We start from the raw sequence: 23,066 nt of genomic DNA, 5'->3' as shown, positions 1-23,066 counted from the left end.
CCATGGTAGACTGGCATGGACTGTGGGGGGGTTTGCTTTTCTCTGTAGCAGGGAGTGTGGACCTCTTCCTGGGATCTCTTAAGTATATACTAATAACCTTTGCAGCAGCAGAGCATTGGCTGCTGTGGTCTCCCTGCTTTACCTGTGAAAGTTTAAGGTGTTATGTCTTGTGTTGTGTTGCCGTTGGCCCTGTAGTTTTGCTAAAAGTTTTGCTAATGGATTTGTATAGGATGGCTTGGATAGGGAAGATCTTGCCTAAGGCAGGGGCTTGGACCAGATGATGTCTGGAGGTTTCTTCCTGTCTTACTTCTCTATGATTCCAAGTGCTTTGTTGAACTGAATTGCACCCATCACCCTTCTTATTTTCTTCCAGCATCCTTTTCCTATAGGAAACGCCATACAACAGCACAGCAATGGTCAAGTCAGTATGGCTTTCTCGGCATGCCACAATAACACAACACTCACGTTGCATGGGAAAGCAAACAAGACAGAAGTTTATCCTAATGAACTAGGAGGACTTTTCTTAGGTCATTGACCTAAGTCACGTTGGGTCACATTCTAAAGATATTTTTAGAGTGTTTAGAGAGCTAGACAGACATTTATGCATGTGAACAAATACAGAAATAATGGTAATGGGTAGAGCAATGGGCAAAAAAGATATTAAGCCCTCCATCTGTAACTGAATTATCCCCATCTTGTATCACTGAGCTGTATCTTGTATCTTGGACAGAAGCAAACTGACGAGTTGGCAGATTTTTTTTAAAGGCATGCTCCGAGGTTTCAAATATTAGAACCTCTCGATCATGATACGGCTGGATCAGTGGAAAGCATGCAAGAGATTAAGGTGTCAGAGGCCCATGGTAAATGAAGTTATCATCTGGGTCTCTGGATCTCAACTTACAAGTCCCTCATCGCGGTAGTATCTGAGCATCTCTCAGACACTCGCAAGACCCTTGTAAGGCAGATAGTGTTATCACTGTTTTATATAAAGGAAACTGAGGCACAAGACATTCACACAGAAAATCTATGATGGAGCAGAGAACTGAACCTGGATCTCTGAGTCCACAGTAGCAGCCTGACCACCAGCCAGCCCTTATATACACAGCCACACATGCATGTAGGGATAAAGAGCTGGTCAGCAGAGATGTGCAGAACCATATCTGAGAGCTAGCTAAACAGGAAAAGAAAATCATCAAATGTATTTTTGACAAATGTTTCTGCTATTCCTCAAATAATATATTCAAGGCTGAACACTATAATTGATGAATGAGGGGAAAAAATATTCATGGAATACATTATTCAACAAAAAAAAAAGGAAAAAAAAGAGCACGGGAGATGAATAATGTGGCTGCCTAAGACTATTTGTCCAGCTCGGGTACAGCATACTACATGTTCACGGAAAGACAAATCACTGTGTCTATTATTGCAAAAGCAGGTCTCTCCTAAGGGTAAAGCATCATGGAAGTTTTACAGAACTGTTTGTGCTGCACTTCAAAAAAACAAGACAAGTGGTGACCTCACCAACATTGCACCATGCTCCATTTTATGCATTCTGAGTCCTGGTTTAAATCAGACTAAAATATTTGATTATTCAGTGATGATTTCCAGAACTTTATTCTCTGCTGTGTAGATGTCCCATCCCTGCAAACACTTAAGTCGTGGAAGAAGTCCTATTGATTAAAATGGAAAAAAAAAAATTGAGACAGTTAAGTTCCTCATGTATGCTTGCATCAGCATGAGGTTGGTTGCTCATTCATCTTACTCTGTCACATAGTCTCTATTCTCCCTTTGCTGTATTTTTAGTTACTTGTCAAAATGAATAACTTGTATTTTTAATGTGTGCGCAAACTTTCTATATACAATAACTTTGTGGGGGTGCTAAAATGTTTAAAAAGTGGTTTTGCACTGCTCGTTGTGCAATGTAAAACTTCACTCCAAAGTTTCTCTGCCCTCTTTAACAGTTCCCTTATCTTCTTCTATTAATGCTTATCATTTGTCACTTAAAAGTGTTACTGATTCCACTGGTTCCACCCATGACGCAGGGAACAGTGGCAGAAAGTCAGGGCAGAAAAAATTCCCCTTTCAGGGGGATGTTGCTTTCAGATAGCTCGCAGGTGAGTTAAGTATTAATTTGTAGTATGTTCATCATGCTAAACACATGGCATTTGGAGACTGATGATTACTACCTTTTCTAATAGCTGCATATGATTAATTTTTTATTCCTGTAAATTTACTGTGCACAGTGTCTACGCTACATCTGATGAAACCCACATGCTTATTAGCTGATCGTTGAGCCATGATGTCTGATATGCATGCAAGACAATCCTATATAATCTCCACTTTAAAAAAACGGCAGAGATAATCTAAGCAGAAAATAACCCCTAGACCTTGATTAGTCTCACTAAGAGGAAAGACAGAATTATGGAACTGCCTAAAGCAACACTTGGCTTTGCTGCATGTCAGCTATACTCAGCCTGTTAACTATTACAACCTAAATTTAATCAGACAGGGTTTATCTAACAGTGGTACTGATGTGATCCCCATTACAGGAGCATCTATGCACCTCAGCGTCTTTACTGTGATTTTCCTCCTGGGGTCACTGAGGTAGGGAAGTCCTATTATTCCCATTTTGAAGATGGTTCAAACAAGGGTCCAGAGGCCCTAGTTTGCCCAGTGTCACACCAGAAATCCGGCAGTGAAGCAGAGGACTGAACTGTCATCTCTTAGACCAGTGGAGGCCAAGTTTTTGGCAGGTGTGGCACAAATGAGTGCCATTCTGACCCCCTTCCCTGCTCTGCTCTCTGCTCCACGCCCTATGCCCCCTTCCTGACCTGCTGCTTGGCTTTCTGCTTCGTCCCCTGTGATCCCTGCCCAATCTGCCACTACGCTGCCTGTGCTCTCCCCAACCTGCTACTTGCCACACACACAGGCTGCCTGTGCCACTGGTGGTACACATGCACCAGGCTGGCCACCCCTGTCCTAGTAGCATCTTTCCTGTTCAATCGCTGGGCATAGAAGAAGATAGGCATCATTTTGTTTCACAAAGGAGCCTGGAAAATCAAAGTCCAGTGAAAAAACAGATGGTAATACTGAGTGGGAAAATGGTACCTCCATCAGCATATTACATGGAAAACCCTCTGCAGCGTGTGAACATGGGAGAGCCATTTAATACTCTCCAGTCACCTCTGTCACTGGTATCTCCTTATGCAGCATACTGTTGATGGCCCTTAGTTCCTTATCTGAAGCCTGGTGTGATAAGAGATTTAAATGGTATATTCTGCTGATTCTCAGCTGGGGCTCCTGGAGTACCATAAGGTCCTTTTAAGGGTGTAGTGAGATGCTGTGCACTATTAGCACTGTTAGGCGTGCAAACTTGTAAGCTTGATTCACAAGAGAAACCCAGAGCTTTCAAGTAGGAATCCATAGTGTCAGACACCTTCTACCCTGTTACGGTCTTTCCAAGGTCTTCGCAACAGAAGAACTGCTCTAGTATTTTTTTTGTAATCAAGAAGTGAGTGAAAGTTAAGAGTTGGCATTTCTGGGGTGTGCCAAGGGGTGCCTTGAGTCTAAAAAGGTTGAGAACCATTGGTTTGCTCAAATAATCAAGGACATGTTCATGAGCAAGTGACCACACAGTCTAATTTCCCAGACCAGAATAATACTGACATGAAAGTCAAATATAAATCTGCTTTAAACTTGAGCTGGAATATTCAGGACACCTTTCCTAATCTTTAAATAGTAAGAGATTATAAATTCCTAACAGTGATAACAAGTAGTCTGAAATAGCCTCCGGTGATAAGACTTCTTGTCTAATAGGGCTCTTCTGCCTCACATTTTGATGATTAGTCAGTCTCTGTTTCACCACCACAGGGAAACACAAGGTGAATTAGGGGAAAAAGGTCAAGTTATCATGAGAAAGTTGAATCCATCCTCAGCGGACAACATTTAATAGCTACAGACCATTGCAAGCACAAAACCCCAATGGGGAATATCTCAGTTAAGGGCAAAGACAAAATAAAAATAAATAGATAAATACAAAGGTTGCACTGAGATCTTAGAAAATCATGAGACAGATGTTCTTAGACTTTAATGAGCAGTCTTGGCTCCAGACCTTTCTTGGCAGAGCTCGTTAGCTTTAATATTTTTCCTCTAGTAGCACAAGGTATGGCTCTGGTTAGCTAGATGCTGATGATTTTTCCATTTAAATAATACTTTGACAATGAAGAAACCAGTTCATAATCGGCAATTTGACGGATTAGGTCATGGGGAATGACACATTTTTGCAATGGGGAAAGCAAAAAGAATGCTACAGTTTAAATGAAAAACAACTTTAAAAAGCTGTAACAGTGAATCCAGCAAGGCACAAACTGTGGGGCCAGTCACTTCATCTATTTTTTTTGAAATTGTCCTGAACAATAAGCCGAAGAAAAAAAGGACACGAAGCAGGTTTTTTGGTAACAATTTCATGCCTCACAAGTCAATTTGCTGAGGGTCAGGCCACTTTCCAAATGTTAATTTTGTTCTTTTTCTCCTCTTCTCATACATTAATTTATTAGAAGGGGGAAATTAAGATTCAGTGCAATGATATACACATGCAATTGTTTGCTTTCCAATCTGTAATGGAAATGCAACCAGGCCAAAAACACACGTGAGCCCTGCACCCTTGCGGGTTAGGAGATAACGTTATCACTGTAACAGAAGCCACTGAAGTCAGTGGAGGACGAATGCTATCCTGTGGGTATTTGTCTTTTGCCACTGGCCTATATTTTCTGGTGTGGTCAGGAAAAAAAAAAATATAGCTCTCTTTCTAGGATTTCTGGATGTCACTCGCAGTGGGCTTTTTCAGTACATTGATTTTTATGGATAAGACTTCTGTTGCCCACTTTTCTCTCCTCAAGACCTCAAATTGTAAATTTGCCTAGTGCAAATTCTTCCCAGAAGGCAGGAAAAATACTAGCTAACCATCCCTTGGGACAAATGTTCCTATTTTAGACCATGCCTTCTCATTACTTGGGTCCAGATTCTGGTCTCAAGCAGGGAAATGGAGAAACCCAGCTAGTTTCAATGGGAGCAGTTGCTGGCCCTTGAAATGAGGACACCTAAGAATCTTCTCTGGGCAGGCTGCATAAATCATACGGTCTCTCCTACATCAGTCTCCAACAGCAATTACAACTCTTCATGTTGGAGCCAGCTATGACCCCCATTGGATGTGCCTCTGGTGCTTCATGTGTCATATAAGAAGCTCCCTTTCAAGCTGGCTATCCCAGGAAAGAGCATCGTCTTTCCAAACCCAAGCATGATACCCACTGTGAAAGATAAATCTCTGCACATCTGATGGTGCAGAAGCTCTGGGCTTGCTCCCATGCTCGAGTAATTTAGCGCTGTATCAAAACACCTGCCTGCATGTCACTAGGAAGGCAGCTTCACATGACAAAGTACAATTTGGCCTTTCAGACAAGATTCCTATTATTCCTCTGTGGGAGGAGAACAGATGTCCTGAACATCCAAATAGACTCCTCTTTCACCCCCTACTTTGATTACGCATTTTATATTTCTGACTTGTGAGCACAAAAACTCTTTGGAGTCAATCAACACTGCTCCTCAATCACCTACAGTGTATTGTTTCATTGACAACAGTCTCTTCCTACTTCTGTTCAGGATAATTACTTCACTCGCAACAGTTGCAAACCACTGGCATGTAGCCACCTATTAAAGTTTGTGCAGGTCAGGAGATAACCCTCCCCTGAAGAGGAATGACCTTGCACCACTACTTACCATGCGCTAAGCTGCTCAAATGGGTGTCTGTTTGCACTTTAAGTGCACATGGTATGTTTTCAGCTGAACGGGTGATACTACCCGTCCTTTGCGTGATGCCTGCTTACTGGGAAGTGACAGATTTAGCTAGGGTTTTAATCTGTGTCTCTATATATTTATTGCACCCAACACCACAACAGCTAGCAGAGCAACACAACGCTGCCCTAGCTCCACGACAATGCTGTAACTCCCAGAATATCTAATCAGGCTCAGGCTACTACAATCAATAGGAAGTCTGGTTTTTTGGTTTTGTTTTCTTTTTATCCTCCCTATAAGAAAATCCTTCTTCAGTATGGTGACCGCACTCTCCCGGCCTGTGCCAGCATAGACCTTGCGCACAGTGGGCAGAGATACTGGGCCCCATTAAGAGGCAAGATGGCAGAGCTAACCTTGCCAGCAGAGACTTATAAATAGTGCCTGTTGTCAACTGCAGTGCAGGGGAGATTTCCAGAGGAAAGGCAACCAGCTAAAGTAAATAGGGCAAAGCCGAGAAAATATTTATAAAAACGCCGAGGAACAACTAAATGTCTTTAAAAGGCTTTTGGCTTAATATTTAACCCACATTCCTGATACACGCCCTCCTCTGCCTCCAAAACAAAATCCAACCTTTGGATTAAGAACGCGTCAAGGAAGTGACTGCCGTTGAAACAGGCACTTAGCTGTGGCGAATGGCCCGTCCCTCTTTGTTCCGGGTAGGAAATCAGCACTTACCTGAAGAGGCTGAAGACTCATAGGAGCTTCTGTCCTTCCGATTTGTCCTGAAGGGCTGAATGTCTTTTTCCCTGTAAGTTCCAAACCCTTCAAAGCTTCTCCTTTTATTCCCACTTGTATCGTTGTCCCGCTTTTCACTCGAGGAGTTCATGTCACCGAACATGTCCAGGGACTCTGACCTCGCGTTACTCTCAGCGTTGCTGGAGTATCTCTTTGTGCAAGAGTCAACAGGATCACCGCTCGAGTCACTTTTATCTTTACTCTGTGTCCACTGCTGGGCATCAGAAAGTGATAGTGTAGACAGCGTATCCACTTCAAAGTTGCTCTTTGAGCCTTTGTGTCCGGTTTCACAATGCTGGTGCTTCTGTTTCTCCTTATGCTTGCTTTTCTCGTTGAGCAAGGAGAGGTCTTTGTCTGAGTTGCTCAGCCGTTCGTTGATCGCGTGGCTGGAAAAGCCAGTGGACTTGCTAGCAAAGAGACCGCTCAGATCATCGTGTGTCCCCAACAGCCGCTCATCCTTATGCTTGTGCTTATGTTTGTGTTTCCTTTTGTGAAGTCGGCCACTAGACAGGCTGGTGGCGCCGACCTTTGGAGGAGCCAAGGAAGACTGCATGTCTCCAAGACTCATTCCCACAGGTGTTTGCAAGTGCACTCCATGTTTTGCTTTGTGTTTGGCAGTGGTGGACATCTTCATATGAGAGCTTGCATGGAACTGGGGCGGGGGCACCGTAGGTCTCATAAATGGAGAAGCCGCTCCGAGCGTGTGAGACAGGTACAAAGGAGCTGGATATTGACCGTAGTAACCAAGATTCATCATAGGCATTGATGTGTAAGGCATTCCATAGGGTGCATAGTAACTCCCACTGGGAATAGGGTAACCGAACCCTTGTAAAAAAGGCACCTTTGTCATGGTGTCATTGGTTTTGGCAGGTCTACCACGCTTCTTCTTAGACTTCATGTCAGAGGTCCTGCGAAGATAGAGCAATGGGTCGTACTGGATATATGGCACAGGGTAATAGTGATCAAAATTAATCCTGAAGATGCTGGGATATGGATTTTCATGATAAAACGTGTAGCTTCTATGGGAAATCCTGAACACTTGAAACTTGTTGATGAGCTCCTCAAGATCTGCAAGAAACTGGAGGTCATCTCTGTTCTGCAGGCTTTTCCGTTTCCTCTTGTGCTTTGGTTTTTTAATGCTCTCGTGCGAGAGAAAGTTATCAACGATGAGATGCTTCTGCCGGTGACCATGCCTGTTTTTTGTGCTGGTGTCTGACGGCATGGCCTCTGGATTGTCCAGGGTGCAGAAATCAAAGGAGTACCTCCTGCGGGATTCTGAACTTTTTTCTGCTTGGTCAGAAGTGCTGTTGTTGTCTGTACCTATCCCACTGTCGCTTGGTATGGTTTCCTCGCTGTGAGACTCGCTCACTGGTGACAAGGTGACTTCTTTCAGCGAACCTATTTCACACAGATGGGAAGGCGAGTTTGCCATTAACCTGGGTGGGGACAGCTTCCAAGTTCCACTGTGCATTCCTTTCTGGGTTTTTGTAGGAAGAGCACTGATGGGTTGAAGATTTGGCATAGTTTTTAACTCGGAAAAATTCGTTTCAGTGCTTGCAGGGCTAAGGTTGCCATTAGACCCCACTAACTGTGTTGAAAGCGGATGAATAGCTGCTGGTGACGATGCCACAAGTGACTGCAAGTTGGAAGGCACTGCTGGGTTTTCTGGCTGGCTAGAAACAGGCCTTGAGTGCTTGATGGCTGTCTTAGGTTCTTCTGGCGGAGGCTGCAGCTCTGCTCTTGGCTTCCTGCCCCGTTTTTTGCCAATGTAGATAGTCCCCCTCTTGCTGACGTTTATCTGCTTCCCTAGCCTGGCATCGATGGTTGCAGCCCCAGTGCTCGTTGGTGGCTGTGTTTTTGTCTTCAGAGCTATGTTGCTGGAGCAGGAGGACAAGATCTGATTCAGGATGTTCTTCCTCTTCAGGGTCTTCATCTTGTTGATGGTCTTGATGGTTTTCTTATCCAACACACCGAGCTTCCCGACCTTTTTGTGAAACTTGAGTTCGCTGATGGATTTGTCATCTCCGGGGACCATCTGGGCCAACTTGGCCAGGTTTCGTCTCCGCTTCCTTTTCTTTGTGCCGGGAAATTCCCGATTGATCGGACTGACCGGGCTGGTGGAGGTTCCCTCGTGAATCGTTTCAACCGTGAGCAAAGGCTGTTTCTTTGGTCGTCCTCTTTTTTTCTTGATAGGCGTAATCACAGTCAGACTATCCGTATTGGTATACAAAGGGCTGGATGGAGTGATGGGATAGGCTGAAGGAGGCTCCACCATCAGCTTCTCAGACGTTGTCACAGAGGTTTCCCGAAGGATGTTTTTAGGTTTGCTGCAGGTCCATCTCCGCTTGGCTGCGAGTTTTGGGTGCTGGATCTCTGCTAACTTGCTCGATGGAGGAAGGTCGACGGGTGCTGAAGCGGGCATCATAGCTGCAGATTTTCTGAGCCTACTTGCACTGCTTGGGGAAGCTTTGTCAGCGATCCCACTGCTTTCAAGATCTACCAATGGGGACTCATTCTCAATCACTTTCCCTTGCTTTGTGGCTCGGAAATCTTTTTTATTTCCCTCAGGTTGTAAACTAGTCCTGTTTGCTAATTCACTGCTCAGGGGGAGTCCAGAAGGCAGGCTTTTCTCCTGGATTATTTTGTCCGTGGCAGATTTTGCAGACTGCCTTTTTTTCCTTTTGTGACTTGATGCATCTGCTGTGGGAGTCTTTATCGGGATAGTAATTCGTACGTGACTGGCATCACTCTCAGAACCGCTGGCAGAACTGGGATTCTGCTTCGCGGGTGATGCTTCGCGCATACTGTCCATTGAATAGGATTCCTTCTTCCCTTCCACGCTCTCGTGGGCTTTGCTCTCAAATGCTTTCTGAGCACTTTTCACCCATTCTACATCTGAGTTTTGGATGGTTTGAGTTATGAAGTCTTTTTTGCTAGACTTCTTCTTCGTGTTCCCAGAGGGCTGATCTGGGGCCTCGATTTGCCCGGCTCCCTCTTGATCCACTAGAGGATGGAGCACATTGCACTCTGATGGATTGCTAGGCTGGGATGCGGTGGTGAGGTTATTGGGTGATGGAACTGCACTGCAAACAGCATGCTCTTTGCTATTGGTTGACAACTGAGCCCACGTGCTGCCTGCACCAGATTTCTTTGCCTGGGACTTGCTGAAGGAAACAACTGGCTCCGGAGCAGGAACCTTGGTAGCACTGGTTGCTTCTCGACTGGACTCTGTATTGATGAAGCAACTCTGAGAAGCAGATCCAGCGTCAGAGCTTGCTGACCAGTCAAGATGGTGCTGGTTGCTACTTTTTTGCTGGTGCTTTGATTTTAAGGTGTCACTGGTGAAGTCTTGTTGGAGGCCTGGGTCGTAGTGCAGAGCAGAGTGCTTTTGCGGCCGGTCATAAACCTGTAAAGGAGAAGAAAGCAAAGCAAAGAATGAGTTTACCTGTCAATGTAAAAGCAACATGAGAGCAACATAGAGCTCTTATTTCCTTGGATGTGAAGGACAGCTGCCTTGAACTCATTTTATTCTCAGCCCTGCCATGCTTTGTAAAGCCTCCCCAAAAAGATACAGGTTAAATTTCCTTTCAGCTTGTTGCTATGTTATTTTAGGGGTTTTTTTGCTTCCTGCAAACCTAACACTCGCCAAAATATTTCCATGAGCTTTTACATCAGTAAGACAAGAGATTTCATTTCTTTGTTTAAATATTAAACAAAAGCCAAACATTCCCCTGATATGAACCACTTGTGCACCCCGTTCTCCTGATGAATCATCTCTATTTTTGTGAGTAATTCCTCAGTTTGGGCCAGGGTTGCAGAACCAGACCCATTATTTGCTGCTCAAATAGTATTACACCATTGTGCTAATGGAGGAAAGGAAGAAAAATGAACTTAATCCTGAGGCGATTACAAACAGAAGTGTAATCAATGGGTTTGCTTTCCTTCGAAACCTGAGAGAAATGCACAACGAGTATGGTTCTCAATTTACAAGGACATATTCACGTGCTCAACTTTAACCATGCGAGTAGTCCCAGCGAAGTCAATTGGACTACCTGCTTGCATCAAGCTACGCACATGAATCACTCTTTGTAAGATCAGGATCTATATTAGTTTTTAACATCTATTTCCATTTTAATAATCTGTTAGAAGGGATATTTTCAATTAGTTTTTTCTTTTTTGTAAATCTGACAGCATCCTTTCAAACCACAGGGGTAGCAGTAAGGGTACAATTATGCTAAAGGATATTGCAGAGCAGATGAAAGCCCACATTTATTCTCTGTGGGCTTCCTTTAGATGAAGACATTATGTATGTTACCGACAACCTTTAAAAAAAAACCCCTTAAAACAAACCCACTTTGCTCTCCTTTACTGACAACATCTAGCCCCGTGCTAGCCTTTAGTCATTTGTTATTCTTATTATGCTTTCTTATGTATTTTTGTAAAGCTCCATCTCAAGCTGTGAAACTTATTTCATACATGTAGTATCGCAAGCAACTGTTCAATAGTAAACTGTGATTGTAATTAGACCACTGTGAATACCAAATAAATGATGGGATACTTAAAATAAACATGTAACCAAGGAAAGAACAGTAAAAGATAGCACTAAATATAGTAGAGTACCACAATTGTGCTATTAAAGTTACATTTTATATCAGCAGTTCTACCATAAACTCCTGTTTGGGGGATTTATAACAGGTACATTTGGGTCAAGTAAAGAGGTTTTGAGATCTGGGAAGCTTACTTTTCGGTGATGCTACGAACCTACAAATCTGACTGACTTTTACGGTGTGCCAACGGTGCCGCGCAGGATGTGGTCTGGTGTATATTGAAGGACCTGTTAACATGCCTGTTCTTCGCAGACCGACGAGGACGCATCCGTAGTGTGTTAAAAACAAGCCTGGCCCTTCTGGAGTATGCGATAACGGTAAAACTGTTCTGGTCTATCGTCTCGAGAAGGAATTGGGGACTCTTAAATTCCATGGATAGTTCAGCCGTGCTGCATACGGACCAAGTGCACTCAGGGAAAAGAAAGGTTTCCAGGAAGTGTAGAGTGAGAAAACAGAGCGTGCAGCTGTGGTAAAAGGCAGGTGTTTAGGTTAGGGATATTCTTCTCAGCCTCAGCAGAAAGCCCAAGGGCTGAGCAGACTCTGCGGGATGGACTAGAACTGCTATCTAAAAGGGACTGACTCTCTTTGAGTTACATGGCATCTGAAGCACAGGGAAAGCTTGCATTGCGCTTGCTCTGGGTGTTACAGAAGGATGCTAGTTTCTCCATTGCAAAGGCTGCATATATGGAGGCAGGGTTATGAATCTCAAGATCTTTCTTCAGGGAGACATGCAAGAATGGAGTCCATCTACCTCCAACCCTCCTGGTTAGTGAATGCAAAGGGCACTGAGATACTGTGCTTTATTTTAAATTATTTGGTTAATAGTCACAGAGTTCATGAGATGCTCATTTTATGTCATACACTCTGTGCTTCCCCTGCTGTTTCGCAGTCTCCAGGCCACGTAGGAGACCAATGGCCCTGAGAAAGGGCACAAGAAGCAATTCTAACCCATTGCCAGGTCTCAGGAAGATGTAGGCACAGTTGTGGGTCCTCCTCACTTCCTCCCCACTCCCCTGCATGCAGAGTAGCTAGGGAGGTGGGGCTCAGTTATTTCCTCCCCCCACTAGGCTGCAAAGCAGGGCCACCATGAAGCAGGCGATGTATCATGAGCAACCTCCGGGAAGAAGCATCTTCCCCAGGGGCAGCCTCCACTTCAACACAGTGGTGAAGGACAGAAGTTACAAATAAACCAGTTTAAGTAATTAGAAAGATTAAACCTGTAACAGAACAAAAGTTCAGTGCACATAAACCAGTTTCAAAATGTCTGAAACTGGTTTAAGATACACCTGGTTGAATGTAGTATCAGCTTTAACTGATTTCGGTCAAACCATTTTATGAAACTTCTGTCCCAGACCCCTTCCTGGTTTAAGTTAAATCACACTCCCCCAGTATCCCAGCATGCTTTCTATCCCTGGGCTGGGCTGTCCTGTTTGCTCCAGCAGAGAAGGGTTGCAGGAAGGGATGAGCCAAGGACTGCTACCTCCCCACAGCAAACCCCTGCAGAGGTCTGGGGGCAGGAGGAGGAGGGAATTAGCCTCCCCTCCCCCAAGTGTAGAGCTGCCCTCCCCTGCTAAATGTACCGCTGGCTGCAACTGTGGACTACAAATCCCAGAGGCACCTGGAAGCAGGAAGAGGAAGTGATGAGCAACCCACAAGTGTCCTGCTACTGTGATTCTGGACTGCAAATCCCAGAGACCTCAGGGGCAGCAGGAAGAGGAAGGGAAAACATAGCCCATGCTGGCTGTGCCAGAGAGCCGTGCTGTAGCACCCCCCAGCTTGTGCCCTGAGTCACTGCAGGTATGTGGCTACACAGAGTAAATGTCTGCTCACTGGTTCGTCAGTTTAATCTATGCAACTTAGACTAACCTGCAAAGACTGAATTGATTCAGCCTCAGGCTTTTTGACCGTCTGTACTTAGCCAATATGGTGCCTCGCAAGTACAAATGAACTCTTTATTCATGTGCTGACCCCGCTGCTGAGCCCAACTGTGCAACACTGAGTCACTATGAACAGTTTTCAACCTGAGAGTCCACAATCAGCTATGCAGATGGTAAAAACTCTTCAAGGCGTGCGCCTTGCATGACATTTCGGCTCTACTGAAGTTGCTGGGAGTTCTGTTATCAACTTTAGTCAGGTCAGGATTATGGCCTTTGCTTTTACTGACCAATCAGTAAAGAAGCACAGAGCGGGATGCAGTTAGATGTGGTCTAGGCCCGAGAGATCAGCAAGCATAATAGTTTCTGACTTTGAAGAAGCTCTAGATGTTAAGAACCAGTCCCCCATTGGTCTATTGGTGGTGTCTCTCCGATTCATCCATGCTGCATCAGTTTACTCCAGTGAAGAACAGGGCACTACTTTGTTCATCAAAGGGACTCTTTTTTTAAGTTCCTTCCAAAACAGTAAGCTATGAAAATAAGTGACCTTTAAAATATTGTTTGAAAAAGTGAGGGTTACAGCACTGAGAGAAAACACTGCATGCTGCTGACTCCCTGCTTTCCCCATATCTGAGGTTTAAAACAGGCACGGCTCTTTAATCCACAGTGACAAATACATTCGGTGGAGTAGTGAGAACCTAAAGGCTACAATGGAAAACAAACCTGACTTCTTGTGACTCGGGTACCTCCTGCTCTGGTTCCTTTGTCTCCCAAAGTGGACTTAAACAAGGTAACATTGAAGGAGGTCTCTTACTATAGGCCTTGCTCTAGCTGTAACACCAGGAAGGACTGCAACATCTCTAGTGTAATGCATGAAAATATGCAGTTATGACATCTGAGCTGCCAAGCATGCTACTGTTAAATGCTATACACTACTTTAAAACAGAAGTAACCACTGTGGTTTCAACAGGACTTAGAAGCTAACTTGCTTCGCACGCATTTGCAGAACCACGACCTCCATTTCTCACACGTTCTCTACAAACTACAGATTTGCTCAAGCATGTAACAGCCTACTGGGCATCTCACTTAATGTGACTCCTTCCAGGATAATGTTCGTATTATTCTCGTTCCCCTGCTAAACACACTCATGTCACTAAAGGAATCCGTCTGTATGTGCTACCGCAGTGTAGAAACCAAAGATCACATGGCCTACAGCAGGTTGAATTTCAGGCCCTGCAACTGATACTCGAGGACCGTTTACTTAAAAGAACCGGCAAATCAGCTGAAAGTAATGCAGTTAAGTGTATTTTGTTCCCAATGTATCCGTCTGGATCACTGCCTGATCCCATTGTTCCTAATGTTTCAGCTTCAATTTGCCCTGCTGGGTGAGCACCACAATCAAAGGGCACTGTGAACAAAGACAGAGCAACAACAAATGATCAGAAGTAATGGGGGGGACATAGTGCTTAAAAAATAAATAAATAAATAAATAAAGCAATCCTCCAGTCAAGATAGCTGCAGAGGCTACAGCTTTCAGTGGGGTGAGAGTGAACAAGGCTCTTCAGAAACCAGCTGATGGCTGTATCTTGTTGCCTTTCCGGGAATCCACTTCTTTGACTGTCAGCAAGTACATAACGTACGGCAGCTTGCGGATCACTCCATCAGGCTGTTGACTTCAATAGATATCCTTTGTAGTTACATCAGCAGAACTAAGAGAAACAGCATGGTCTACGATGCATTTTTGGGGAAGTGAAGGATTTGCCCTTACTTAGCTTTCCGTCTATCAGCGTAATTCAGTCACCGAAAAACAGCTCAGTCTTCGGTGCCTGCCCCTATTTGCACGTCACTCCCCGTGAGACTCCAATCAGGATCTCCTCTGGAATCCACCCCCTCTCAACCTCAATTCCTCCTGAGTGTGGGTAGGCATTTACTTTTGCATGTGGTGCCTGTGCTTGTGATTTTATCTCAAGCCATGTCATACTGGATGTGCTTGTTGCATGAAAATCTCCATTTAAGAAGAAAAAAAAAATAGTTATTCGTTTTCCAGGCTTCAGAGAAAAGCTTGAACACATCACCCAAGCGCCCCCAAATAAGCTGAGAATATAAAAGAGACAATGAAGATGCCCCCTAGTTTTATCTCATGAAGTTAAAGCCAGTCTCGTGAGTTTTGAGCACTCAGGCCTATCAATTCAGGATAGACCTAGCAGCAAATTATATCACAGCTCTTTTCAGCTCAGCTGCACTGGCTGATACAACTGCTTATACCTGCTCTTCCCCACTTTGGTAGCCCAAGCAAATGACATGCAATATAGGCCTTTCAAAGGAGGGCCAAGCCACAGTGACCAACCTTTTACTCCGTGCACAGGGAGAATGGCAAACCTTAGTCCACAGGGAGTTTTTTCACGTAATAACAGACTGGCTCACAATGCCTAATCATTTTGCTTTCCAAAGCCTCTCACTAAATCTAGGCATAATTCACTGTCGCAGAGAAGGAGCAATAAGCATGTGAGAAGATCCTAGCTACCAGCTGGTCAGACCCAAGGACCGAAAAGCAATGTATTCGGAAAAGTGACGCACGCTCAAAATAGAGATATATTAAAAAAAAAAGTTAACCCCACCCCTTCAACATGCTCCCAATGAAAAACTAGTTGCTAATGTGCAAGGAAACCCCTGTTAGAAATGCACCTTCTTCCCGAGGTAACACTCATAAAGCTTGTCAAGAACCTGGCTCACAAATCAAAGTTAATACTACAACGCCCCCTCTTTAAATCATTCACAGATCCATCTGTGTAATGGCTCCTCAAGTGTAATTCCCTATTAAGAGGCTTTATCTGGAGAGATAAGCAGCTGGTTCCCATGTCACTAATTGCTGTCTGCTGTGATTTTAAAACATCTGCACCATTGTGCTCTTCATTTTCATATTCTAATCACCCTGAAACTTGAAAAAGGTACATCATTGATTGTTTCTGTGGGTTAATTAGTACACAGTCTCCTTGTACAGACAATTTAAAGGCAGTCAGAACCTCAATCAGCAAGTTTGTTTTAAAAATTAATAACATCGGGTGAGTCTGTGGGGATTGGCATCCACAGTGACACATCAGAGTATGCTCTGGGGATTCGCCATCCTTTGTTAGACTCTCCTCAGGCCGGAAAAAAGGGAGCTTTTTTCATAAAGGAAGGATGTAATTTTAAAAGCAGGGTTTTGGAAGGTATTTGCTGTTATCTCAGGGCCTCCCTGAAACCTCCCTGGTAAATTCGACAGGGTGCAGGGTACCACAGCCCAAGCTCCTAAGTGATTTAGGGGCAGTACTTTCATTTCCAAAAGTGAGTTCGGCACGTCAGGTTACTGGTAGTTCCTAAATGCCCCAAATCACTTCTGAAAATGGGAAAATGTTTTCTTAAGTGGATCGAATGCCATCTGTTTAAGGCACCCGTTCTGAGACACCTTCCAAAGACTTGATTTTCAGAAAGGGATGAGCACCCACCTTTGGGAAATTAGGCCTCTTTTTCATTTCTCCATTAACTATTGAGGTCTCTAAACCTGTCTTTAAGATCTTGGTCATAATCCCTGCCATAGAGAAAACCAGTGTGCGTGATGCATTATTATTGGGGAACAGGGAGCACTTTAAACCAAAGAAAAAAAACCGGAGATTTCCTGTTCCAACAAAATACCCTGGTTCATACCAGCTTTAGTTCAAAACTCAGGCTGAGTGGGGCCTTTTCTCTCTTCCCAAAGGGGCAGCTGGAAATTGGTCACTTGAAGCCCATAATGAAAGCAAAGTAAAATTTCCCATCAGCATCCTTCTGAGGTTGTAGCAGGCTGGAATCACTCTCCTAAAGCATGTGGCATGATGCTTTTATCGTCTCATCAAACACAGGTTTGATAGACACTATATACTTTGTTCAGTGGGAGGATTTTGGAGTATCCATCACCTTAGGCTGGGGAGGAAGAATACAGGACCCTAAAACAAAACACTGGCTGAACGGACCCTAGAGCTTGGCAAGACTCAAATCAGGCGGGCATAGCAGCAACTTAAAGAGATGATCAGCTTATAAAATGGAGCTTGATCAGTTTATTAAAGGGATTAGAGGATTTGATGGGCTGCAAGAGCAGGGGACTGGACTCTGACTCCGTAGGCACCTGCCATGCTCCTCTGGATCTAGAATGGTAGGAAGGAAAAAACTGTGCAAAGCATGAAAAATGCCAATAGGGTCTTGAAAGTATAAATACGGTACCAGGCTGCCTCTAGAAAGGCCCAGCAAAGCCACTCAGGGTCTGACAGTAGTAACAGTAATAGTAAGAGTAGTTAGCCCTGCCATGTTAGCAAATGAGTAGCTCGTACACAAGTAGCTCATATGCATCATTTCCACAGAGGGTTTTTTTTCCTGAAGGGATGTAGGGGGAAAAAATCTCATTTCCTCACACTGCTCCTTCCAAAAATCCTTTTGCTTTCCATGAGGTCAAAGCAAACCCAAACAGTGTTTTCAGGAGTCCTGGTTGCACAGGAGATTGTGGGAGAAGGTGGTGGGGAGGGGGAGGACAGAGAAAGAGAAAAATGAACAGGAAGCTGCAGGGTGACCACTTGAGAGCATGACACAGTATGGGGTTGAAGTGGGTTAATTAAAAGTAAAACATCACCTGCATCCATTCAACAGAGCATGAACATCAAAGGCAAAGTCCTGCGCTTATTGATGCCGGAATAAATCATAAAGGATCTCTACCAAGTTGCTCATATCCTTTGTGATTTACTCCTGTAAAGACAAAGTAACCTTATCACTTTTCTGATGTGATTATCATAAGGACACGGCTATACAGGAACTGGAGGCTGGAGAAAAGCTCAGTCCAGTTGGTTATTCTTCTGCCAGACTGTTTAGAGACATATTGCTGTCACCTACAGTCACGAAACTACTTCTCAACCCCCCTGTATTTCCCAGGCCATGATATAAATTCAACACTTGATTTAAATTTCCAGCCCAGAGAAAATGAAAGACAAGGGATTTTGCTTTTATTTATTTTTTTAAGTAAAAAAAATAATGATGTTATTAATAAAATAGGAAGTTGCAGGGATCTTTGCACTTCACATCGTATTTGGTTTGGTAAGACCATGAGCCAGTACCAGAACAATCCAAATGATCTAGAAGAGAGGTCCAAAACACTCTGCTGACAGTGTTCCCAACATTAATGGATAGGATGGTGTTGATTTAAATAAGGGTAACTAAGGACCTTACAAACAATATAGGCACCCCTACACTAATTTTACTACCAACTGGATGCATCTACATGTGTTTAACTGTGTAGACTAATTTGCTGCGGTGTAAAGCATCACAGGTGACACACGAGACTCTATTAAACTACAACAAACTAATTTTCACCGCTCTAAGATAGCACTGTGGGAGACAGTACTATCTAACGGCAGCAAAAATAACTGCGCCCAAACACACATGCAAATGCTGACCTGGGTATAAATTGTGTCCAGGCAGCTCAGGCAGCAGCGGGGCCAGACCCCTGCCTGCCACCTAGCCACAGCCCCTCCGCCACCTGATGCTGCTATCCGGAGCCTGGGGCTGACCCCCCAGCCTGCTGCCAGTCAGGGCTGCTCCACCCCACCTCAAATTGCTGTGGTCCCAGGCATGCACATAGATGCCAGACTTTGTTACGCCACCTTAATGGCATGTGTAGATGCACCCACTGGACACATCTACACATGCTGTTAATGCACTTAAACAAACTCTGGAGCTTATTGCTCTGGAGTGTATTGCTTCTGGGCATGGTGTCTGCATGTGCACCCAGGAGTGCAGCACGTTGAACCAGGTTGGAGCAGCCCCAGCTGGCATGGGGTATGGGGGTCAGCCTGCCTGCCTGGGGCTAATCCCCTGGCTCAATATGCTGCAAAGGGGCTGGCTGGAGCATGAAGGTGCTTCGGTGCAAGGCTACATGTGCGGAGTTTTTTACTTGTATTTACAAGTACTATCCTGTTGCGGAGTGACTTAATCTATGCTGGCCTAATAGGGGCTTATATGTAGATACACAACATTTACCGCACAGCTAATTAGTCTCCTGTAGATACGACTAGCGTGCAGTCACCTAGATCAGTGTTATTCAACCTTTTAAATAGCAAGTGCCCCCTAACTTATGAAAATTGTAATAAGTACCCCAACATTCAATTTTCCAGGGGATTTTATACTTACAGACTAACATGTACCATATGTTGGAAGAAGGGCTGTGTATATAAAGCCATGGTATGATAGATGTCTGCTCTGGTGTGGGTAGGGTTGCCACCTTTTACACCAGAGGTGCACAATTCAAGTATGTACCTGGGCTAGAGGTGATGTTGGCCAAAGGTAGGAGGGCTGAATCCAGTGCTGCGCAAAACACGACATGCCAAATTATTACTGGGGAATTTAAAGTGCCGTGCAATGTGCGGCACACCAAATTTTTTGCCATAGTTTTGAGAAGAAAAGAGGGCAATAGGGAGAGGAAAAGAGGGAAAAGAGAGAGAGAGTGTTGGGGTACCCACGTACCCCCTGCCTGTGTTTCGCATACCCCCGGGGTACACGTATCACAGGTTGAGAAACTATAACCTAGATAACCACGTGTTTAGAAATGGATGCAAACCACAACACTTGTATCTTCATCTAAATATCAGCCACTGCCACCATCTAGAAGTCTGCAAAATTAGGGTTCAGGGTTGCTTACATCCTTGATATTAGCACAAGCCCATCTCTATGCATATTTTCTTTATCCATATGCGTAAACACCCCTGCTCTTCTCAGGGCTCTGTATTAAGCAGCAAGTCTGGGAAAATGCTAAACAATGGGATTCTTCTGTCATCTCCAACAAAAAGCCCGTCACCACTGACATAACAATGCAGTTTAAATATCGTGTTTAAGCATAATGCAGCTTGGCTGATCGGTTTAGGCAGCTGTGGGGGAACAATCAGGTCCTAGATAATGTCCTGCAAGACCGTTCTAATCCTGCTTTGCTCCCTTCACCCTGGCAAGACGTTTAGGAACTTGTTAGGATCTCATTGGACCTCTGGTCCATTTAAAAGTATTTCCATCAGAGAGGTGTTTTTTATTGATGCAAATTGATTGATCCAATTTAGATGCTGCCCTTCCCAGCAAAGACTTAGGGCAGCTTACACTAAGAGAGCAGTTTACACTGGTCTAAAAGCATGCAGGATACTAAAATAAGAAATACAATTAAAACTCCCTAAGCAATATCCCAACTTAGTTCTGCTTGCTAAACACCTGCCAAAATGGGAAGGTCTTACCATGCTTTTGGGTGGTATCCAGGCTTCGGCTCGGGTGGGATCCCAAGGTGGAGGGAGTTCCAGAGCTGAGGAGCAACTCCCAAAAATAACCTCCCACGTGTTGTCAGTAAGTGGACTTGGCAAACGGATGATACGAACAGGAGGTTGTTCTTGGCTGACCTTAGGGGTCAAGATGGTGCATACAGGGGAAGGCGGTGTCGTTATGGCAGTGCCGAGAGGAAGACCACAGCAGAAACCACCTGATCATGCTAATAATTGCAACTGCTTCATTTGCTCAACTATAGTGATCTTCTTAACTAAAAGGTCAAATCGGGGGAATTACTCGGGTTTTGTTTTGTTTAGAAAACATGGCCGCGTACATTTATTAGGCTGTATTGCCTAGCAGATGGAGGGCAATACTGGTACTTAGGGGATCAGCTTTCATAGCTCCTGCTGCGTGACCAAGGCGCATTTTGTCTACATCTTTATACTTCTTTGCCCTTCCACCGTTTGCCTTTCTTCTCCACGTAGATGAGAAGACTATAGGTTGCAAGCTCCTCAAGGCAGAGGTGGCCTCTCACTATGTATTTGCTGGTTTGTTTGGAGTGAGGCACTGTGCAGTGTCCCCAAAAGAGACTAGCATGTGAAAGCAATGCAGAAAAACAAGTCATAAAGCATGGTGTCCTACCTCGGAGGTTTGTGCTGTTGTCCATAACTGCATTGCCAGAGCACCGCCCAGGTTAGCAGGGTGGAAGTACAGTGCGATGGCCTTGGTGAGCCCTTTTCCCTCCTATGCTTATATACAATGCTCTGATTAATGAATTCCTACTGTAATTTCAGAAGCCTCGAGTATTTAATTTGTGATGAAAGATTTCTTTTCCCCTTCATTTATTATAGCAGAAATTGCAGCCTTGCCCTGAATACATTTTTTGCGGGGGTGGGTAGGAAGGTTATAAATGGCTTTTCTGGTGAGGCTGATGCCTCTTTCCACTATAGTTAAATAACTTGACTGTAAATTGAGTCCTTAAATGTCAAGGAGGTGCTGAATTCACCTGAACACAGGCATTTAGAGAAGCTCATAAGAGCTGTGAGCTATAGTTACTTAGCTCATCATTCTTTTAGCATGCACTTCATTTAACAGTTACTGACCGCCAGATTAATTCCTTCGAAGCACCTTGATTGCCGCTCAGATCTAAAGCAAGCCTGGAAATATGAGCCAAATATAGGTGCTCCGCATGGTACAACTGGTCAAAGCCTGCGGCAGAGAAACCAAGCTCAAGGAGCCAGTCTCTGCCTGTCTCGCTGCCTAGCAGAGCTGGGTCCTGCCCCCGCCCCCGACATGAATGTGAGTTTTGCTCTTGAGTTCAATGCACGTAGGATCCTGCTTTACACAGTGGGTTCTGAAAAGGTGCCTTGAATAATGCTGACCAAGCGTATAATCTAGATCCAAATGTCTGAGCCCGTTTGGGCCTCTCCTTGTCCTATCACCTGGCCCATCCATGGCCCCATTCACTCTAGCCCCTGCTCCTGCACTGGGAAGGACGGGGCTCAGTGGTACAGTAAATAATGCAGCAGGCTGAGTTCAGGAAACTTGCATTCAAGCCTAGCATGGGCCACCAGGGACAAGATTCTGGCTCAACTAAGTGCCTGCTCAAAACCACAAAGCCACTGAAGAATTCTGCATGATTGGCGATCTATGCCTAGGAGAAGCCCCAGGCTAGAATAGCAGAAGAGTTGCATGTAATATAGATTTAAGGTGCTTTAGGGTTATTTAAATTGAAAGATGCTGTACGTGAGTAGGAAGTTGCATTTCAGGATTGAGATGTGTTGAGAGAGCTGTGCTGGAAAAGCCTGCAAGCGCCTTCCGGTGCTCTGATTAGCCATCGCTATTTGTTCCTTACTGCTCTCAAGAAACAATTAGAGGTCGAAAATGTGAGTTAACTAAACTACCACGCGTTCCTTCACAAGAGAAGCTTTCCTGCCTCTGGGTCATTTGCTTTTGCTTTTTTCTTATTTCCTTTTCAAAAGGACCTCTGGTTGCAGGGAGTCTTTCCAGGGAATGGGGGCACAGCATCGAAAAGGAGCATACCGATGGTATGTCAACCTATTCATCAGCCAGAAAGGGACGCCAGAGATTGCTGCAAGCTTGCAAGCACCAGCTGACCCCCAAATCTAACTCCTTGGGTCCCACTATCTGCCATGATTCACTTTGTTCAATCATTTGTACTTGTTTTAAGTGAACACACCTTACTTTCATCCTTACTTTCATTCATTGTGGCCTCACATCTTCTGTCGACATTTTTACCAGTCCAGATGGACATAAAGTGCCCCATTGTACTGCGGATAGGTACAAATGGCTAGAGAACAAGCAAGCTAGAGGTGAATCTAACAGTTGGGATCTCTCTTCTCTTAATTTACCATGTCGCTCACATAGAGAAATTTACAGCTGTAGATTTGTCCAGGCTATCAATAAGCTTTGCAAAAATTTACAATGTGAACTAATTCTGTAGAGATGCCACAAAGGACGATTGCGGATTAACATCACTTAATTGGAGCATTGCTACACCATTTCTGCACAACCGGTATCTCTGACTTGATGCTCATTTCCCCCTGCTCCCCCCCACCACCCCTCACCATCGCCTTCCTCTTCCACCTCAGCTATAGCAACATCACCTTTACTAATAAACCTACAGCTCGAATAGCAGGTTTTATTTAGTGCACTATAAAAACAGTCATTTCTCAGATCA

The 23,066-nt window shown here is 44.5% G+C and overlaps 1 protein-coding gene across 3 annotated transcripts in view; it reads right to left on the bottom strand.

The window, feature by feature from the left end:
* Positions 1 to 23,066, bottom strand: part of SETBP1 (SET binding protein 1) — a 362,384-nt gene that overhangs the window by 91,591 nt on the left and 247,727 nt on the right. For all 3 annotated transcript variants that reach the window (XM_019518102.1, XM_019518103.1, XM_019518104.1), the window contains one exon: positions 6,526 to 9,991. In XM_019518102.1, coding sequence (XP_019373647.1) covers positions 6,526 to 9,991 — 3,466 coding nt within the window. The remainder of the gene's footprint in view (positions 1 to 6,525; positions 9,992 to 23,066) is intronic.

The sequence above is a fragment of the Gavialis gangeticus genome, unplaced genomic scaffold, assembly GCF_001723915.1.
Source record: "Gavialis gangeticus isolate Ggan-Ray unplaced genomic scaffold, GavGan_comp1, whole genome shotgun sequence".
Classification (NCBI taxonomy): domain Eukaryota; kingdom Metazoa; phylum Chordata; order Crocodylia; family Gavialidae; genus Gavialis; species Gavialis gangeticus.
Note: the sequence above shows the minus strand (reverse complement) of the source record. Positions and strands in the feature narration are given on the sequence as shown.